The following is a 14,814-nucleotide window of genomic DNA, read 5'->3' on the forward strand; positions in this document are numbered from 1 at the left end:
GTGCTCTGTGGGGGGGGCGGGGGGGCGCACTCCGGCGGATCAAAGCAAGTTCGATATAATGCAGTTTCAGCTATAACGCGGTAAGATTTTTTTGGCTCCCAAGGACAGCGTTATATCGGGGTAGAGGTATATAAGACAGAGCCCCAAATATCGAGATTGTCCCTATGAAATCGGGACATCTGGTCACCCTACTCCAGTTTCAGAGATATTCCTGATTCCAGTGATATGCTGTCTATTTGCATATACTTGCATATACAGCCATCACTCTGCTCACCACTGAAAAACCTTTTCCTGGGGCAGAACATGACAGCTCTTTAACAGCCCAGCGCCATGTGACTTACTAAGCTAGAGAAGTGAAGATGTATCCAGCTGAACCTGCAAAAGAATATATACAGGCTTATCCCTGGGATATACATTCACACTGATATTTGGACACAAAGTGAACAGAAGTCTGATCCTAATCTCTTGAAAATGTGATGTTAGGAGACTCTTCCCAACCTAAAACCATCCTGAAATGTAGTCAGTCTTAGACAGAGGAACAGCCAACCTAGGACTGAAAGCGACTGTTTGGGTTGAGTCCAGTCCCCTGCTATCACAGACAACCACCTCAACTAATCCTGTTCATCAACCTATCAGCTCCCTCTTAAAACTAGTGAGGTTGTTTGCCCTCACTACTCCTATAGGAAGGCTGTTCCAGAACCTCACTCCTCTGATGGTCAGAGAGCTTCTTCTAATTTCCAGCCTGAATTTAATCATGGCCAGTTTATCCACATTGTCCTTTCACTTAAATAGCTCTTCTCACTCCCCCAATGTATTTCTAAAGAGCAATCATGTCCCCTCATAGCCTTCATTTTGCTAGGCTAAACACAACACTCAGCATTTTAATGGCACAAAAGTGAACAGCTGGGTAGGATTTGCCTCTTCTTGGAGCTCTTTATAACTATTTCATGACTTTTCTCCCTCAGATGGTTTTTTAAAGCTCTCAGTAGAAAAGATGCCGAACGGTTGTTGATGGCTCCTGGCAACAAAGTCGGGTCTTTCCTTGTAAGAGAGAGTGAAACAAATAAAGGTAAGATTCGGGAGGTGGGTGGCCTCTGATTATTGCCATTGCTGGACAAACCTCCAAAGATTTCAAATTAGAACCCCCGCAAATGTGGCTGCTTCTCCTATGGTTCTACAGTCTTGAAACCTACTGGAGCTGTACCAACCTAGACAGATTAGATTAGATACAAAATGTCTGCAAAACTGGGCCCTAATTTCATGAGATCAGATTTTCTCACAAGATTTCTTGCATTTCCAGTTCCGGTGCCTGGGTGTGGGTGTGGAAATGATGGCTACCCGCAGAACAGCCCCTGGCATATTTTGTGCCAAAGATGTGGGTAGTGCAAGAGGGAGTGGTGGTCAAAATTTTTTCCATAGAATCATTGTTTTTCTCTGATGGAAATGGATTTTTTGGCAAAATGGACACTTTTGTCAACATTTTTCATAGAGCGTTTGGGTTTTCAACCAAAACTCAACACATTTTGAAGAACATTTTGATGAAAAGAATTTCATTTTTGTGGAAATTTTTCACAGGAGGAAAAAATCTTTTCCCCACTACCTTTAATGGGGGGAATTGATCCAAATGTTTCAGAGCCTCTGAAAGGCTTGATTCTGTCCATGGACATACATTTGGGCCAGGGGAGAAAGGGTAATTCACGAGCTTTCTGAACTGATTCACCCATCCCTAGTTATTAATTTTCACATACACACCAACGCGCACAGGTGTTGAGGACTCAATCAGATATAGATGGAAGGGAGGAATCGCTGAAGTAAACAATTGTAACCCGCACACCTCCTGGATGTGGTGTTCTGTCCCTTCTAGTAGCACTGAGACCACTTAGAGATTAATGTGTTTGCTACAGCCTTAGCTAAGGGCCACGTACATAGAGGCTTATGCATTTAGCTCCAGAGGTCCCAGGTTCGATCCCGACCATGGTCTGTCAGTGTTACATAATCTTTTGCGTGTATGTAACTGTTAAGATCTTGTTTCTTTGTGCTGCACTGTTAGAGGTTATGTCTCAAGGTTGCCCCTTTGGGATGAAGGCAGGCGTTTATACAACATTCCCTGGGTGACAGCATTCCTGTGGGCCAGTCCTGGGGTACGGCCCTCCAGCTGTACCTCTTAGTAAGTCCATCCCCTTCCAGGAGAATATAAAACAGTCCAAATAAAAAGGCAACTCGTCCCAAGGCCCACAAGGAGCCAGGCCCCTCCCTCACACAAAGGAGGGGAAGCTCTCTCTCTGGCTCCACAGGAAATCCCAGCTCGCGTTCTCCTCCATGGCTACAGGCCAAGAGATAGTCCTGGGGATGTCAGTAAAAGAAACAAACCAGCCTGCCTTCTTTTCTCAGAGGGCGCAGGCAGGCGGTGCTGCCAAGCTGTTCCTCAGCAAAGAACCCCACGCCCTAGCCCTTGTCTACACTACCGAGTAATTCAGTATAATTTACGTCACTCAGGGATGTGAGTAATCCACACCCTAAGCGGCATAAATTACACTGACCTAAGCGCTATGTTGGCAGGCGAGCTTCTGCCGCCGACATAGCGACCACCTCTTGCAGAGGCAGGAATTATTAAGCTGATGGGAGAGCTCTCTCCCGTCGATTTAAGAGCATCTTCATCACAAGCGCTACAGAAGCACAGCTGCATTGGTGCAGCTGCGCCGTTGGAAAAGATGTAGTGTAGACGTAGCCCTAGTCTGGGAGCTCTAGCTCTGCTTGTTTCAGAGTGTAATCGCAACTGGGCTGTGCACCTCCCCTTTAAGGGCCCACCCCTGGGCCTGACAAGCCATGCAGCTGCAGCGAGTTGGGCTGATTGTGACCACAGAGTTCTTTAAGCCCTTCTTGACTGGTGTGTGTGTGTGGGCGGGGGGAGGTTCTCTGCCCCATCACATATGCCTTTACAAATTTAGGAAGTGTGCTGTCTGCAAAGTCCAGCAGCCATTTTGTGTTCACTTCAGGACAGAGGATTACCAGGAAGTCGCGGACTGGGTTCTCCAAAGGGGACTTTGTTTTTGTTCTTTCTTGTTTTATGGTTCTTGCCTCCATCAGCATAGAAGATGGAAGTCTACTTGGTCATAGAGGAAAGGTGGTTCAGTGGCTTAGGCTCTAGCCTAGGACTTGGGAGAGGTGGTTCATGTCTAGGGTGACCAGACAGCAAGTGTGAAAAATCGGGAGAGGGGGTGGGGGGTAATAGGTATCTATATAAGAAAAAGCCCCAAATATCGGGACTGTCCCTATAAAATCGGGACATCTGGTCACCCTATTCATGTCCTTGATCCACACAGACTGCCGGTGTTGCTTTAAACATGTCATTTAGTTTCTCTGTGCTCCTCGGTTCACCATCTGTAAAATGGGGACAGTAGCATTTCCTTACCTCCCAGTATCTTAGATAGACAGATAGAGATTTGGAGTGTCCCCTGCAGTGATATGAAAAGCTACTAACCTCTCCTCATTGAAATCCCTCTTGAATGCCCACTTCTACAATGTATTATCCATAAGAACGGCCACACTGGCTCAGACCAATGGTCCATCAAGCTCAGTATACTGTCTCTGACAGTGGCCAATGCCAGAGGCTTCAAAGGGAATGAGCAGCACAAGGCAATTATTGGGTGATCCATCCACTGTCGTCCAGTCCCAGCTTCTGGCAGTCAGGGGCTTAGGGGCACCTGGAGTATGGGTTTCCATCCTTGACCATTTTGGCTCAGAGCAGTTGATGGACCTATGCTCTATGAACTTATCTAATTCTTTTTTGAGCCAGCTAATAAAAGCTTGGGGGAGGGGCAGCTGGCCTAGATGCTTAATTTTTTTTAAAGTGCTTGTATGTGAGCGCAGCTTTCACCAACTTTCATGTGTTTCTCTTGTACCTTTAGCAAGGAAGCTCTTCAAACAGGGACTGTCCCTTTCTCTGTGTGGCCAGTCCCTAGACATATTGTGGGCCCCACCATTACATAACAATAGTTTGGGTGACAAGCTCTCTTTCCAGCTCACAACACTGAGAGGAGTTGATTAGGTGCCATTCTCAGGCAAAGAAGATCTTACCTTGCTAAGCAGGGAGAGCAAGTTACTTGAGAAAAGAAGACTGGGCGGGGACTTGATAACAGTTTTCAAATACGTTAAGGGCTGTTATAAAGAGGAATGTGATCAATTGTTCTCCATGTCCACTGAATGTTGGTCAAGAAATAGGCTTAATTTGCAGCAAGAGAGATTTAGGTTAGATATTAAAAAAAAAACTTCCTAACCATAAGGGCAGTTAAGCTCTGGAACAAGCTTCCAAGGGAGGGCTGTGGAATCCCCATCAATGGAGGTTTTTAAGAACAGGTTGGACAAACACCTTTGGGGTGGTCTAGGTCAGTGGTTTTCAACCTATTTTCATATGCAGACCCTTAAAAAATTTCGAATGGAAGTGCGGACCCCTTTGGAAATCTTAGACATAGTCTGTGGACCCCTAGGGGTCTGCGGACCACAGGTTGAACACCACTGCCTTTGCGCGGGGGAGTGGACTAGATGACCTTTTGAGGTCCCTTCCATTTCTATGATTCTATGTATCTATGCCAAAGCCCCTGTGTTTGAAGCAGAGTGACAAACTTTTTTTCTAAACATAAAACAATGCCTTTCCCCACTCAGTGGGGACTTCCTGAGTTGGCTCTAGCTAGGTGGTTTCTTTGTACAGAGATCTGTGACATCCAGAACTTCAGGCTTATCTAGGGCAAGTTCTGAGACAGGAAAATCTGAAAAAAAGCGCTTAAGAGTTTCACCTTAGAGAGCCACTCAGTAACATTACTATTGATTCTGCGGCTAGCAGGATGTGGTCCCTTTAAGCAGGCCAGGAATAGACTAGCGATGTAGCCACATGCCTCGATCACTGTTACTTCCGTCCTCTCTTGCCCACTCTTTCCTTTTGTCTTTTATACCCATTATTATAGAATCATAGGACTGGAAGGGACCTTGAAAGGTCACCTAGTCTAGTCCCCTGCCCTCATGGCAGGACTAAGGATTATCTAGACCATCCCTGACAGCTGTTTGTCTAACCTGCTCTTAAAAATCCCCAATGATGGAGATTCCACACAGGGCCGTCCCTAGCTATTCTGGGGCCCTACGCAGCCCCCTGACGTGGGGTGGGGGTCAGGCCTCCACAGGGGGGGGCTGGCTTGGGGCACGGGGGGAACCACCCCGCAGCACTCACTGGCGGTGCGGCTGGGGCCAGGTTGCTGCACTTCCCGCTGCTGGTGAGTGCAGGCCTGGCCCTGCTGCAGTCCTCAGGGGTGGGGCGGGGCGGGGGCAGAGCAGGGTGGGGACTTTTGGGAAGGGGTGGAGTAGGGGCGTGGCTGGGGCGGAGCAGTGGCAGGAAGGGGTGGGACTGGGGCGGAGCAGGGGCAGGGTCTATGGGGAAGAGGCGGAGCAGGGGCTGGAGCAGCACGCAGCTGCACAGGGGCACCAGGAAATGTGGTGCCCCAAATTTCCTGGTGTCCTACGCAGCTGCGTACTTTGCGTATGGGTAAGGACGGCCCTGATTCCACAACCTCTGTAGGCAATTTATTCCAGTGCTTAACCACCCTGACAGTTAGGAAGTTTTTCCTAATGTCCAACCTAAACCTCCCTTGCTGTAATTTAAGCCCATTGCTTCTTGTCCTATCCACAGAGGTTAAGGAGAACAATTTTTCTTCCTCCTTCTTGTAGCAACCTTTTATGTACTTGAAAACTGTTATCATGTCCCCTCTATCTACGCTTCTCTGGATTAAACAAACCCAATTTTTTCAGTCTTCCCTCATAGGTCATGTTTTCTAGAACTTTAAACGTTCTTGTTGCTCTTCTCTGGACTTTCTCCAATTTGTCCACATCTTTCCTGAAATGTGGTGCCCAGAACTGGACACAATACTCCAGTTGAGGCCTAATCAGTGCAGAGTAGAGTGGAAGAATTACTTCTCATGTGTTGCTTACAACTCCTGTTAATACATCCCAGAATGATGTTTGCTTTTTTTGCAGCAGTGTTACACTGTTGACACATTTTTAGCTTGTGACCCACAATGACCCCCAGATCCCTTTCCACAGTACTCCTTCCTAGGTAGTCATTTCCCATTTTGTAGGTGTGCAACTGATTGTTCCTTCCTAAGTGGAGTACTTTGCATTTGTCCTTAGAGAATTTCATCCTATTTACCTCAGACCATTTCTCCAGTTTGTCCAGATCATTTTGAATTTTAATCCTATCTTCCAAAACACTTGCAACCCTTCACGGGTTGGTATCATCCGCAAACTTTATAAGTGTATGCTCTGTGCCATTATCTAAATCATTAAACAGAACCAGACCCAGAACTGATCCCTGCGGGACCCCACTCGTTATGCCCTTCCAGCTTGACTGTGAACCACTGATAACTACTCTCTGGGAACAGTTGTCCAACCTTATGCCTTGATTTAAGCTGGGCCTTGCCTGGGTAACTGACTTCAGTGGGGCTCTGGAGTGGCTGGGACAGTCACATTCAGTGGGACTCCATGCAGGCCCAGCAGTCCACCCTATGCTGTCAAATGAAGGGCTGGAAAGGGAGTGAGGTAGGTTTGCCAACCCTCCAGGATTGTCCTGGAGTCTCCAGGAATTAAAAATTAATCTTTAATTAAAGATTATGTCATGTGATGAAAGCTCCAGGAATTCATCCAACCAAACTCAGTGAGGCAACTCAGTAACGCAACTCAGTAACGCAACTCAGTGAGGCCCTTTGCCCACACATATTCCTAATTTCTATGGTATCTATGGCCTAGATTGTAAATACTTGGTGGCAGGGACTATTTCTGTCCATACACATGTACCGTCTCTGGAACAGTGAGGGTCTGATCCTGATTGGGACCTGTGGCAAATAAATAATAATCATGAATAAACTCTATATTTGTCAGTGCTGTGGAGAATGGGTGAATCTACCCCACATAGTATGTTCTAACCCTGATTAGACTGATACAAGGGTGGAAGTAGGATCTTGTGAATAAAATATATGACTTGGACTCAGGAGACATATGAATATAGGCATGGTAAGGCTGGATCAGAGCCGTCATGTTCAGTATTGTGGTCAGAAGAAGTTGCAGAGGTGCAGAGAAAAGTGTGAGACATCTTGAAGGAGGTAAATGTGGCAGCATAATCTGTGTGGTTAAAAGTTCAGCTGTGTGTGTGTGTGTGTTCTCCCTGTGTGCTGCCCCAGTTCTGCTCAGAGGCACAGCAGACCTTGAGTGAACCGCCCAATGACCACAAGAACCGTTATGGTACGAAGGCACCAGGCCAGGTTTATTGTCGACAAAGCACAGTAATAGCCCCTGGCAGACCCTACGAGGATACTAAGACATGTATGTCCGTGACAATGGTCTGTGTATGGTGGGACTTTCCATTCTCCCCTTGGCTGGACCAAAACACTCTCTCAGAAATACCTCTTTATACCCTGATACGAACAAGTTTTGTACTGCCCCTCTGACATAGTTACTGCCCCCGGATGTGGCTAGTTATCACCCATCACCTTGTACATGGTGGTTCAATCCAAACATCTCTATTCATCACACTGTCATCCTGGCCTTATCTTTTAGGAGGGGTCAGTGTGCTCCTGTTATCCTTGGGGAATGTTTTTGTACCATCCTTGATATCGGGATGTTCGGGTACCACTCTTCGGGAATGTGTTTGCATGAGTGCTCTGTGCCTAGCACTTCTTAGGAATGTGTGTTTCTGCAATATCAGCCCTGTTCTTGCCAGATTCGGTGAACTTGCAAGCAGGCAGAGCCTGATGTTTGCTCACAGCCTGACTTTTGCTAACTTTGCTTTATATCAGCAAATCTTGCCCACTATTTTAGCTCAAGCCTCATACCAGGCCTCTAATACAACGGCTTATATCTCAGGCTCTCTTCCTACTACAATCTACTCCATGACAAATTCCTCCTAACTCGTAATAGTCAGTGATTATCTTATGCCTGAAAGTGTGAGTTTTTATTTTCAATCTGACACACTCTGTTATTTTGGTATTTGTTATTCTACCTCTGGCTGTTTTTATCCAGATAAGAGGTCAATCCCTCTTTTAATCTTATTAAGTTCTTGACTTCTGTTTGACTGCTGTCTCTGCCACCGGCTTCCTGAATCACCTTGGTCAAGCCACTTAATCTCTCTCAACCTTGGTTTCCCTGTCTGTAAAAGGAGAAAAGCTGTCCCTCAAAGGGTGTTGTGAGGCTGAATTCACCAATGTACAGCACCTTGGGATCCACAGACAGAAGTGCAAAGTATTATTGTTAAAGCTATAAATTAATACACACTGTGCAGTGTGGTTGAATTCATGTTGCTCTTTGAACCTTAAAGGTTTTTTGTTCTTTAGTTACATATTTATTTACATCCACCTTCCATTGCGTGGTTCATCAGCAAAGTTTATACTCCCGACCTTCAGCACTGGCCTCTACCTTTTGAGCTAAAGGAGTAACTCCATTAACTGATACCAATAGTAGGCTGTTATCCGCGACTGTCGCAGCCACTAAATGGGGACACAGCACACTTTGCTAGTGTATTACATGTTCAGAATTCATTCTTACCATTGCAGTGATGCAGGTATTTACAGTTCCAGTAATCTAATCTTGTCTACGATTAATTTTCTAAAGTATTGTAATGCTCGCAATTTCCCTTTAAATTTAATAGAGCAGTGTTTCCTAAACTTGGGATGCCACATGTGTAGGGAAAGCCCCTGGCGGGCCGGGCCGGGCCGGTTTGTTTACCCACCACGTCCGCAGGTCTGGCCAATTGCGGCCCCCACTGGCCGCGGTTCGCTGCTCCAGGCCAATGGGAGCTGCGGGAAGTGGCGGCCAGTACGTCCCTGGGCCCGCGCCGCTTCTAGCAGCTCCCATTGGCCTGGAGCAGCAAACCGCAGCCAGTGGGGGCTGTGATTGGCTGGACCTGTGGACGTGGCAGGAACACAAACCGGCCCGGCCTGCCAGGGGCTTTCCCTACACAAGCGCCATCCCAAGTTTGGGAAACACTGTTATAGAGGACACTAGGGGTACATTCAAGAGCACGTTAAGGTGGGGCATTTGTCAAGACAACCTGATAAGCAGGTCACCAATAAAACAGATACCAGAGAGCAAATCTGCCTAAGCTGGAGGAAATAAACAAACCTTCCAAAAAATAATAATTGTTCTGAAACTTGTGGAAACAGCTGTGCCTCACTAACCTCAGACTAACAGAAAATGAACATCTCTGTGGTGTGGGGGGAAGGAAGAGTTTACCCACAATATCTAGCTTTTTTTCTCAAGATCACTGAAGTTTGAATGTTGGAAGGGCTAAGAAAATATTACCCGTGCGGTTACTGATCCCACTGAAGCTGATTGGGTCTTTGGGTCTTTCTTAAGGCATCACTTGTAACTTTTGCTAAGGATGAGCAGACCAGTGCTGTGGGGCTACATTACTGTGATGAGGGCTGTTTTCTTGGCACATTCCAGGCACAATGGAGTAAAAATCCCATAAGAGAATCAGAAGTTTCTAGTCTAATGTTGCAGACTCAGTGGGCCAATTCTGATCTCAGTTACCCTGGTGGAACTCCCCAGAGAGGAAGGCTAGACTTGTGGGCAAGGCAGTGGTGTAGGACTTGTGAAATCTGGGTTCAGTTCCTGGGTTCTGCCACAGACTCACTGTGTGCTCCTGGGCATGTCATTTAATCTCCCTCTGCTTGGTTCCCCATCTGTAAAATGGGGATGATGCCTCATAGGGGTGTGTGAGAATAAATTCAATACAGTGTGTGAGGTTCTCAGATACTACAGGAACGGGGGAGTATGAGGGTGGAGAGCCTGAGGCTAAGACAGCCCTGATTACAGAATGAGCCAAAACTAGGCTGAATCAGGTGAACCCGGTATAAAAAGGAGTAGGAAAGTGCAGAGAATAGGGGAAAGCCCAGGTACTGCAAGGAGCAAGGAAATTCCTGCAGGGCCCTGAGTCAACAGGGTAAAAGCTGAAGAAACAGGAGAGAGGGGGAGCAGGGCAGGTGACCCAGAGGACCGCCTGGATTGCCAGGCTTGGGGCAATGCCAGGCTTCAGTTCAGTTCATGGTAAGGGCAAAAAAAGCGACCTTTTGAACTAAAGAACTTGAGTTAACGTTCTAAGGCTCGCACCTACTGATACACGATTTAATACTGGTCCACCCAATGTTGGTGCACAGTTCAATTGCTTGATGTTAGTACTTTTTAGTTATTCTTAACATTTAAAAGCTTCTGTAAGCTTAGCAGAAACTCATTTTTTTTTAATTTGCTTGTGTATGGCATGAATAAATATGGATTTACAGGTCCCAGCGTGCAAATGTACCACCTTATATAACAGGGATAAATCATGCATGCAAATTGTGCATCATAGTCGTGAAATGGGCTACAAATGCAATGAAAAATAAAGTATTCAAACATTTAACAAATGGCGGGGGGGGGGGGCGGGGTGGAGCTGAAGATGCTCCTTGCCTGGGGTGCCATTTGGTCTAGGACCAGCACTGAGTGGTAGAAAGCGTCTGTAGGCAGAGAGGCCGGGGAGAGACGCTGTCTAAGCAGGGGAGAGACTGTAAAGGCCAGTTGGGATGAAGTCTGTGTGAGTTTGTGTTCTGTTTTGTGTTATTTTGGATTAATCAGGGGAGGGGCACTGAACTGGGCTCGAGGGTCACTGTGTCCTCGGGGACGCAATAAAATGGACCCCAAGAGGGGATTTATTTTAACTACCTTTTGAACTGAGTGAGTTCTTAAAGGGCCCTGAACAGGGGGCGAGCAGAGCAGGGGCGCTCTAGGGGCAGCTGCCTGATATTACATAGAAGTACCTAGATCAGGGGTGGGCAAACTATGGCCCCTCGGGCCGCGTCCAGTCCGTCAGACCTTTTATTCCAGCTCTCGAGCTCCCGCCAGGGAGCGGGGTCGGGGGCTTGTCCCGCTCCGGCACTCCAGACGGGGAGCAGGGTCGGGAGCTTGCCCCGCTCCAGCTGGGGAGTGGGGTCGGGGGCTTGCCCCGCTCCTGTGCTCCAGCCGGGGAGCGGGGTCGGGAGCTTGCTCTGCTCTGGCGCTTGAGCCGGGGAGCGGGGTCGGGGGCTTGCCCTGCTGTGGCACTCAAGCCAGGAAGCAGGGTCAGGGGCTTGCCCCGCTCCAGCGCTCCAGCCGGGGAGCGGGGTCGGGGGCTTGTCCTGCTCCAGGCATGCTGTGGCGCCGCGCATAAGGGAAACCTGGGAGCTCCGCACGTTGCCCCCGCCCCAAGCACTGGCTTCGCAGCTCCCATTGGCTGGGAACTGTGGCCAATGGGAGCTGCAGGGACAGTGCCTGCGGACAGGGCAGAGCCTCCTGGCCGCGCCTCTGCGTAGGAGCCAGAGGAGAGACATGCCCACTATGCCACTGCTTCTGGGAGCTGCAGGGGCGGTGCCTGTGGACAGGACAGTGAGCAGAGCCACCTGGCCACGCCTCAACGTAGGATCTGGAGGGGGGACATGCTGTGGCTTCCGGGAACTGCTTGAGGTAAACGCCGCCCGGAGCCTGCACCCCGGAGCCTCTCCCCATGCCCCAACCCCCTGCCCCAGCCCTCATTCCCCTCCCACACCCCAACCCTGAATTTCATGAGCAATCATGGCCTGCCATACAATTTCCATACCCAGATGTGGCCTCAGGCCAAAAAGTTTGCCCACCCCTGACCTAGATAGACGGTTAACACACTGACTTCAGTAGTGTTCGGCTGGATTGGGGTCTGTGTGCATGAGATCTGAATTTTGTACAATACATCTGAATAGTTCAGAGAAGCATCTGCTTATCCTAACAGAATTGCCAGTCCACTCAGACAGGTCCATTGTTTCAAGGTAGTCTTCATGATTTCGTGCCATTTTCTTGCTCACGTTTGCTTGCTCATCATGATGATGTGTATTTGTCTTGGGGTAGTGCTCAGGGGACTTGAATCAGGGCCTCACCGTGCTGCATGCTGTACATCCACACAACATAAAGACGGTCCCGGAGTTCAAAGTCTTCTCTTATGATGAACGGCAAGAGGTGGATACAACAAACCAATGGCAGGAGGGGTGAGGGAAACAAATAACAGTGAGATGACCATGGTTGGGGGGGGAGGGGGATAGCTCAGTGGTTTGAGCATTGGTCTGCTAAACCCAGGGTTGTGAGTTCAATCCTTGAAAGGGCCACTTAGGGATCTGGAGCAAAATCAGTACTTGGTCCTGCTAGTGAAGGCAGGGGGCTGGACTCAATGACCTTTCAAGATCCCTTCCAGTTCTATGAGATAGGTACTCTCCATATATTATTACTTCCAACACAGAAATAATAATTAGCCCTTGGAAGAGTAAAATTCACCCCTTCCTTTTGGCCACAGATCTCATGCACATAGTGACTGGAGGGTTGGTCCCGCTCTTCGCCCAAATTCTTCCTGCAGGGATGCATCTGCATGCTGGGCTGTGTACACGGAATTATTATTGTAGGGCTGATTGAGCTGGCTGGCTTTACTCATTGGCTTATTATTACAGTGTTCCTTATTGGTACTAAGCTCTGCATGCGGCTTTATTGTTGTGGAGGTGACTGGGAGTCACTGAGGCTACTAGTGTTGGGGATTTTGTTTCAATCTTTCGTTATTATTGTTGTTAAGAGAAGAGAGAATTGAAGCCTTCCAGCCTTGACACTTTCCCTTTCCACTAGTAGCCGGCGTCCGGCTCTGTTCTGTAATCAACCCTAAATGGGTAAATGACTTTGAAAGGAACCAGACCCTGGTGGTCTCGCATTTCAGATGAACAGCGATGGAAAGCACCATGAAAAATCTTTTCTTCCGCTCCCCTGAAATAAACCGGAGCTGCTTAGGAAAAAAGAAGTGCCATGACAAAGTCCAAGAAACAGACTAAACTCCCGTGCCAGTTGAAATGCATTCTACACTGCCCAGAACGATACAGCCATTCATTAACATAAATGGCAGGGTAAATATTAAGGCTAGCTTTAGACAGCTGATTGATTTGCCTGTAGAACCGCTGGATTCTAATCATCAGGCAGAGCTCTTATTAGAGTGGGTCACTTCATTGAGAAAAGCAAGTTAATCTCAAGCAAACAGAAGTGCTGGAGAAGAGGATACTTGGATAATCAGGATCTGGATTTCCACCAAGTGTCCCCTAGTTTTGCCTGCCTCCATTTTTGGTTGGCCAACTTGAGGCCCCTTGGGGCTGATTTGCAGAGGTGCCGAGCACCATCGCTCCTATTCACGTCACTGAATCATTGATGTTAAGGCTAAAAGGGCCCATCAGATCACCTAGTCTGATCTCCTGCATCACAAACATCTCTCCCAGAAAGGCATCCAGTCTTGATCTGAAGATTGCAAGAGATGGAGACTCCACCACTGCCCTTTAGCGTTTGTTCCAGTCGCTAAGGGTCCAGACGTTTTCAGTTAAAAGACTGATTGCTTGGCACACTCTGAAAATCAGACCCAAGTAGTCTCAGGCTGGTAACCCAAAAACAGAGGCATCCCAAAATTACTGGCCACTTTTAAAAGCATTGGCCCAAAGACCTCCCGAATCCTGATTCCCCAGAAACTGAATCTGCATCAGGGTGAATATATCCAGAAGAATTTTATGCAAAAGACAAGCACAATTGGGCCTGATTGCCAGTCACCGGTTAGGAGAGACTCAGGGCTGCAGCAGGAATGGGTATTGCTGCAGGATGGGAACAAGGTGAGTTGGCAGACCAGTGAGGACTGGAATAGCAGGAAATGCTGTTGGTCAGGGCTCAGGGTTGCATTGCAATACAAGACTAAATTGCAGGCCAGGACTGAAGTGGATTGACAGAGTTATGGGGGCTCAAGACTGGAATAGCAAGGAATATTGCATGGCCGCGGGGGGGAGGAGGGAGGAAGGGGTGGACCAGGAATACTTATACAGACAAGACAACTAGCACTTAACCATATTCATAATGACCCTCCACATTTTTTACTGACACAATACGAAATACAAAAAAGGCCAGTAGGTCGGTATTACACATTTTTAAAAGTCCCCCCATGTCTGGAATACAATGATTTCAAAGCAATTTTGGATGCACATGACTTCTGTTTATGGTCCTATATGACAGATTTTCTTCTATAGAATCCAGTACTTCAAACATAAAAAAAATCACATAAATCCAGATTAATCTGGCGTAGTCCTAGTCCGGAAACATACTGCAGACAAAAGAAATACTGTCTCTACACTGTCTTGCAATTTTTACTGATGTATATTTTAAACGATCACTCCATAAATGTACTGGCTGCTGGCAACCCATATTGGACTGGACTAGCAGAGAGTCGAGAAGAGTAGAATAGAGGTGTATTTTCAGACCTGCATGAAACCCCAGGATTTAAATAATAAGGATGTTGCATTAGTTGGGGATTGGTCCTGCTCTGAGCAGGGGGTTGGACTAGATGACCTCCTGAGGTCCCTTCCCACCCTGATATTCTATGATTCTATGTCAGGACTGAGGTGCTTTGCCAGATACTGAGATGGTCATCACCAGTGTGTCAAGTATCAGAGGGGTAACCGTGTTAGTCTGTATCTGTAAAAAGCAACAAAGAGTCCTGTGGCACCTTATAGACTAACAAATGTCTTGGAGCATAAGCTTTCGTGGGTGAATACCCACTTCACCAGATGCGTCTGACGAAGTGGGTATTCACCCACGAAAGCTTATGCTCCAATACATTTGTTAGTCTGTAAGGTGCCACAGGACTCTCTGTTGCTTATCACCACGGTGATAACACTTCCTTGGCAATGTTTAATCATGTGATATCTTGGTGGGATCATGTTGTATCCTCATTAT

At 47.5% G+C, this 14,814-nt stretch overlaps 1 protein-coding gene across 1 annotated transcript in view; it reads left to right on the forward strand.

Moving 5' to 3' along the window:
• Positions 1 to 14,814, forward strand: part of BLK (BLK proto-oncogene, Src family tyrosine kinase) — a 68,901-nt gene that overhangs the window by 37,922 nt on the left and 16,165 nt on the right. The window contains exon 6 of the mRNA XM_065401882.1: positions 966 to 1,069. Within this exon, the coding sequence (XP_065257954.1) occupies positions 966 to 1,069 (104 nt within the window). The remainder of the gene's footprint in view (positions 1 to 965; positions 1,070 to 14,814) is intronic.

Source organism: Emys orbicularis, chromosome 3 (assembly GCF_028017835.1).
Source record: "Emys orbicularis isolate rEmyOrb1 chromosome 3, rEmyOrb1.hap1, whole genome shotgun sequence".
Taxonomy (NCBI): domain Eukaryota; kingdom Metazoa; phylum Chordata; order Testudines; family Emydidae; genus Emys; species Emys orbicularis.